The following is a 6,591-nucleotide window of genomic DNA, read 5'->3' on the forward strand; positions in this document are numbered from 1 at the left end:
GGGAAATGTCTTACAATGGCGAAGTCACCACGGATGGTGCCAGGGGCGGAGGCAAGAGGGTTGGTGGCACCGAGGATGGCTAACGATTATCTTAGCGTTTGGTCTTCAGGGTCATAGCGGACGAGAACTTACTGCGGCCGGTCTTAACGACCTCACGGCCCTCCCAGACCATGGCGACGATGGGGCCGCTCAGCATGTCTAGAAGTAAATGTCAGCATCTCCGCACAAAGTTATGGCCTCATTCATGGCAAGGAGCTTACAGGAGACGAGGCCGGGGAAGAAAGGCTTGGAGCTGAGGTCAGCATAGTGCTGCTCGAGGTGCTCCTTGGAGGGGGAGCAGAGCTTCAGGGCAGCAAGCTTGAAGCTATGATTCATTAGTACAGAGCTTGTAGGCACATTGTTCGGATTGGAAAAATACGAACCCACGGTTCTCAAAGCGAGAGATGATGGGGCCAACGAGTCCGCGCTGATTGACATGGTTAGTATTGATTTCACCCCGAAAGCGCCATATCCGTATGGATCATGGCAAAATCGGGTGATTCGAGATCCATACCTGGACACCGTCGGGCTTGATGGCAATGAAGCTACATCAATTGGTTAGCTTGAGTAGACAATGAGGGGCAACCGGTCGATGGCAAAAAGAAGAAAAAAAATATTCCAGCGTGAAGGAAGGGGGATGAAAGGGGTTAGGTGAAAAATTTGGGGTGACTTACGTCTGCTCGTCGGACATTTTGAAGGATTTATGATGTCAAAGTGACAATTGAATCAAAGAGACAGGATTGAGAGTGAGAGGAAAAGGGAAGCAGAGGTGCTGGTGTGAGTTGGCCGAAAATATAACACCGGAGGGACCGCAACAGTGGGGCACGAGGGGCTGTCGTTGGCTGTTACCGGCCAGAGCTATGCCTGATTGCCTCGCAGCCTGAGGTGTCTGACCCCAGCTGCCTGAACAGGGATAGTGCCGGCCCTAACCAAATCTGGAGCTTCCCCATCTTCGCCGACCATCTGGCCAGCCTGGAACTAACGGTCATTGTACTATTATCAACGATCTAACGAACGTGACAGCTTCGTGTGTCGGACCTCCAGCTCGGGTAGATGCAGGTCAGCACATAGCGGCTGACAAGTATTGCACTCTCGGAGGTTGAGTGTCTCTGATTGCATTTGTTAGCTTAAAGATGGCCGGGAGGCGGTTGTTGTCCACTCGCTGGACCTTACTGCTTTCCTTGGTCATCCTACTCGGATGTCTTGTCATACCCGGAGGTAAGTTTTGTTTACACACATGGTCCACAAGTTGTTATAATGCTAACGACTAAATTTAGTCGCTGTAAAGCACGAGAATTTCAAAAAATGCTCACAATCCGGTTTCTGTAAACGAAACAGGGCATACGCCGACGACGTCGCCGCCAAGGGCTCAGCTTGGAGCTCTCCATATGAACTTGACTCTTCATCTATCCAGTTCCAGGACGGTCAGTTGCACGGAACAATTCTTAAATCGGTGTCCGCCGATGAGAAGGTCAAGTTACCTCTCATTGTGTCGTTCCTCGAGTCTGGAGTTGCCCGAGTCGTCATTGACGAAGAAAAACGCTTGAACAAGGAAATTGAGCTTCGCCATGACAGCCAGGCTCGCAAGGAAAGATATAATGAAGCGGAAAAATGGGTCCTGGTTGGTGGCCTGGAACTGAGCAAGTCTGCGACCCTGGATTCCGAATCGGAGACAGGAATAACCAGGGTTCTATACGGACCAGAGAATAACTTCCAAGCAATCATTCGTCACTCTCCGTTTGACGTAGAGTTTCAAAGGGATGGTCAGACTCATGTTCATCTGAATAACAAAGGGTACCTGAACATGGAGCATTGGCGACGGAAGGTGGATACTTCCGAGGGTGACGGTGAGCAGAACGCATCCCAGGAAGATGAGAGCACCTGGTGGGAAGAGACATTTGGTGGAAACACAGATACAAAACCCAAAGGTCCTGAGAGCGTGGGATTGGATATCACATTTCCCGGCTACGGCCATGTTTATGGTATCCCAGAGCATGCTGATTCCCTATCTTTAAGGGAAACCAGGTAAAATCTACCAAGCCTTCTACCTCGTTCTGTGACGTAAACTGATGATTTGATAGGGGCGGTTCCGGAAACCATGAAGAGCCTTACCGCATGTACAATTCTGACGTGTTTGAATACGAACTCAATAGTCCAATGACTCTATACGGTGCAATTCCACTCATGCAAGCGCACAGACCGGGCTCTACTGTCGGTGTGTTTTGGCTTAATGCTGCCGAGACATGGGTAGACATTGTGAAGTCGACATCCTCTGCCAACCCACTTTCTCTAGGGGTGAGCTCAAAAACCGATACTCAAAGTCATTGGTTCTCCGAGTCTGGACAAATCGACGTGTTTGTCTTCCTAGGGCCTACACCACAGGATATCAGCAAGAAGTATGGCGAACTCACTGGTTATACTCAGCTGCCTCAGCACTTTGCCATCGCGTACCATCAGTGTCGCTGGAATTATGTCACCGATGAAGATGTAAAAGATGTCGATCGCAACTTTGACAAATATCAGATCCCATACGATGTTATCTGGCTCGATATCGAGTATCTCGATGACAGAAAGTATTTCACCTGGGATCCCCTGACCTTTCCCAACCCGATTGGTATGGAGGAGCAACTTGATGCATCGGAGCGCAAGCTTGTGGTCATCATCGACCCTCATATCAAGAATAAGGAGCAATACACCATCTCAGAGGAGCTTAAGAGCAAGAACCTAGCCACTCGGAACAAGGATGGTGAAATTTACGAGGGCTGGTGTTGGCCAGGGTCATCCCATTGGGTGGACTGTTTCAACCCGGAGGCTATCAAGTGGTGGATAGGCCTATTTAAGTATGATAAGTTCAAGGGCACACTTCCGAATGTCTTCATTTGGAACGATATGAACGAGCCATCCGTGTTCAACGGCCCGGAAACCACTATGCCTAAAGACAACCTTCATTATGGCAACTGGGAGCACCGTGACATCCACAATGTCAACGGTATCACGTTTGTGAATGCGACGTATAATGCGATGTTGGAACGGAAGAAAGGCGAGCTTCGTCGGCCGTTCATTTTGACACGGTCATATTATGCTGGAGCCCAACGGATGTCTGCCATGTGGACTGGTGACAATCAGGCAACTTGGGAACATCTGGCCATCTCTCTGCCCATGGTTCTGAACAATGGCATTTCTGGATTCCCCTTCGCAGGGGCCGATGTTGGTGGCTTCTTCCACAACCCGAGCAAGGACCTCCTCACAAGATGGTATCAAACTGGCATTTGGTATCCTTTCTTCCGTGCGCACGCACATATAGATACTCGTCGGCGTGAACCGTATTTGATCAGTGAGCCTCATAGGTCTATCATCGCCCAGGCCATTCGTTTGAGATACCAGCTCTTACCTGCCTGGTACACTGCATTCCACGAAGCTTCGGTGAATGGAACACCGATCGTGAGACCCCAGTTCTATGTTCATCCTTCGGACGAAGCAGGCTTTGTCATCGATGACCAACTCTACCTCGGTTCTACTGGTATCCTTACGAAGCCAGTAGTCTCCGAGGGAGCAACTACTGTAGACATTTATCTCGCTGATGATGAGAAGTACTACGATTATTTCGATTACACGGTCTACCAAGGGGCCGGTAAGAGACACGAGGTGCCTGCACCTCTTGAGAAAGTACCCGTTTTAATGCAGGGTGGCCATGTGATTCCTCGAAAGGACCGACCACGCCGCAGTAGTGGGTTGATGAAATGGGATCCGTACACTCTTGTTGTTGTTTTAGACAAGAACGGAGAGGCAGATGGCACGCTGTATGTGGATGACGGTGAGACGTTTGATTATGAGCGAGGAGCGTATATCCATCGTCGTTTCCAATTCCATGCCTCCACTCTGTCGTCGGAAGACATTGGAACCAAGGGGCCCAAGACAGCCGAATACCTCAAGGCCATGGCAAGCGTGCGAGTTGAAAGGGTGGTGGTTATCGATCCACCGAAAGAGTGGCAGGAGAAGTCCACCGTGACTGTTATCGAGGATGGTGCCAAGACGGCGTCCACCGCGGCCCTGGAGTACCATACCCAGCCGGACGGAAAGGCCCCATATGCCGTGGTGAAAAACCCTTCTGTTAGCATTGGAAAGACCTGGAGGATCGAGTTCTGACCTTGCGACAAGGCAGCAATGGGAAGACGTACAGATTCGCTTGTTTATTTATTGTTGAGATAAATACATTATCACTAGCAATTTATGATTTTATATAGATGTGGCAGTTCATGATAATTCATTGTTTGGAAATCAAGCAAAATTAAGGTCTCAAGTGGGACCCGCTGAGTCAGCCCCAGGGACAAGAAAAAAAGAACGCATGCGGCCGGTCGCGAAAATGGTCCACTAGAGAGATTGGCTACGGGGTTAGCGAACAATCTCTAGCCTTTAGTCCGTCTTTGCTTGGCTCGATTGACGAAGATTTATTCTTACGCGATCAAGATCCATCATCGCAGCCCGAGCAGTTTTGACTAGCTCTGATTTAAATCGAGCGCGTCCCTGACACAGCAGTTTCACCTCCGGGGGAGATCCACCAACTTCGTCCGTTCACAGGATAAGACCGGATACTCGCACCGACAACTGGGATCTTTTCTTTTTCGCTACTCGAGATTCTGACAACCCGTATTGACGACTGACTACTGCACAATGTATCTTATCTCACTCGCTCTCGAATATGGAGCGCCGTTCTTGTGGGTTATATCTTTTCTCCCCGAAAATCCCGCAATTTGGGATAGCAACCTTGGAAAGCTGACCGTGGGCTCTCATGCTCTAGTCTTATCACCTCCCCGGTAACCTCCTATGCGGATCAAATTCTCAGTATTCATCGGAATAGGAGTTCTGCTGGCTTCTCGTTGGATATACCTCTGATCATGCTGGTCGCGTCAATCTTGAAGTAAGACTATATTGTCCGCCTTGCACTGCGCTGAACGGCTTGAAATTGACCCTTGGGCTTAGAGTATTCTTCTGGTTTGGCGACAACTATTCTTTTACGCTGCTGGTGCAAGCCGTCATCATGATTGGGGTCCAAATGGTTATGCTCAAGGTTGCGCTGGATAATCGGCCGGCCCCCGGTGTTAAAAACAGCCTCGAGCACGTTCCGTTCAGCAGTGTCAGTAATGGTGGGGGACTTACTCGGCCCTATGACTTCTGGCAGTGGAAGAGCGCAAAGCCGTATGTACTCCAGATGCCGTTTGAACTATCAATATGTGTGGGAAACTTACCTTGCCGGCGATACTAGGTATTGGATGTTTTTGGCTTATTTTATTGCTGGGCTCTCGTTTATCCAAATCTGCCTACCTCCAATTGCTCAATCGGAGTTCTACATTAACTGCCTTGGATATATCGGGTTGACTGTGGAGGCTACCTTGCCTCTGCCTCAAATTCTTGCTAACCATCAGTCACGCTCCTGCAAAGGATTCCGTTTGTCGGTTGTAGCCGCATGGATTCTCGGTGATCTGATGAAACTGAGTTACTTCTTCTGCAGCCAGGAGGTAATTCCCTGGGCTTTTCGCCTATGCGCATTGTTCCAGTGCGTCTGTGATCTGTACCTTGGGGTACAGTTTTGGATGTATTCCAAAGCCTCGTTTGGGGCTGCTGGCAGCCCTAGGGAGCCCAGTGGAAACTGGACTGTTGAGGAGAAAGACATCCGGATGACATGAATGCGTAACGGCCGTTTGCTGTTCCCTGGTGCTTGATGCATTGTAGATACTGGGAACCCATGGTTTGTTCTTTTTTAGAAATCTTACTTAGACTAATTGCTAGATTAATGTGAACATTGTTTCTTAGTTACTGTTCGGTCTATAACAAGTAGGGATAGGCAGTGTAATATATGGTATATATAGAACTGCCCATTTGAGCTCATGAAATCAATAACATACAGAATTCTAATTATATTGATGCGATATAAAATTAGGTCGCTGACGTGATGCCCCGCGTTCTTCCCCCACTTATTTATGTATTGTCAGAAGTCCCTCTGCTTTTTACCCCTCCAACAAACCCCAGCTAAGGAAACCCCATTGCCCTATAACCAATTTATCGCTGGGGAAATCTAGTTCATTTCCTATTATTAACACGTTATGGCTTCAGACACGGAAACCATCCGAATTGGATATGTGCCAGGTAAGTTCCGCTGTTCTTTCGCACGCGATACCCACGCCATGAGCTCGAATACAAGACCTATAGCTTCATACAAACAACAGCCTGTGAAGAACATCGTTAACGCTATGGATCATAGAACACTATCTCACTCCTCTCCACCTTGCCCTTCGCTCTCCCGCTGTCGCATCCCTTCCGTTTAAGATTTCTATAGTTCCGTTCCCATCCGGGACGGGACATATGATCACCTCCCTGCGCGAGAAAGAAATCGACATCGCAATTGGTCTGACTGAAGGCTGGGTTGCTGGTCTGGCTGGAAAACAGCAAGCGCAGAAGGATGCAGCTTTAGGTGGATATAAAGTAGTCGGAGAATGGGTTGCTACGCCATTACGGTGGGCTATTGTCACCGGAACGGAGAGAGCGGACCTCCAT

General features: G+C 49.0%; 3 protein-coding genes across 3 annotated transcripts; 2 read left to right on the top strand and 1 right to left on the bottom strand.

The window, feature by feature from the left end:
- Positions 1-2: 2 nt before the first annotated feature.
- On the bottom strand, positions 3-730 carry ANOM_011433 (nucleoside-diphosphate kinase; the record flags this gene model as incomplete). Its single annotated transcript, XM_015556689.1, has 6 exons — positions 3-79; positions 133-198; positions 261-364; positions 423-466; positions 554-584; positions 714-730. Coding segments are annotated over 6 exons (339 nt in total), but the record flags the coding sequence as incomplete, so codon positions are not given.
- A 348-nt stretch (positions 731-1,078) lies between these two features.
- On the top strand, positions 1,079-4,185 carry ANOM_011434 (glucan 1,3-alpha-glucosidase ROT2; the record flags this gene model as incomplete). The annotated part of the gene is made up of 3 exons (XM_015556690.1): positions 1,079-1,257; positions 1,317-2,064; positions 2,121-4,185. Coding segments are annotated over 3 exons (2,922 nt in total), but the record flags the coding sequence as incomplete, so codon positions are not given.
- A 326-nt stretch (positions 4,186-4,511) lies between these two features.
- On the top strand, positions 4,512-5,723 carry ANOM_011435 (PQ-loop repeat-containing protein; the record flags this gene model as incomplete). Its single annotated transcript, XM_015556691.1, has 4 exons — positions 4,512-4,754; positions 4,838-4,957; positions 5,020-5,235; positions 5,303-5,723. Coding segments are annotated over 4 exons (822 nt in total), but the record flags the coding sequence as incomplete, so codon positions are not given.
- Between the last annotated feature and the right edge of the window lie 868 nt (positions 5,724-6,591).

The sequence above is a fragment of the Aspergillus nomiae genome (genome assembly GCF_001204775.2).
Source record: "Aspergillus nomiae NRRL 13137 chromosome Unknown contig00738, whole genome shotgun sequence".
Taxonomy (NCBI): domain Eukaryota; kingdom Fungi; phylum Ascomycota; class Eurotiomycetes; order Eurotiales; family Aspergillaceae; genus Aspergillus; species Aspergillus nomiae.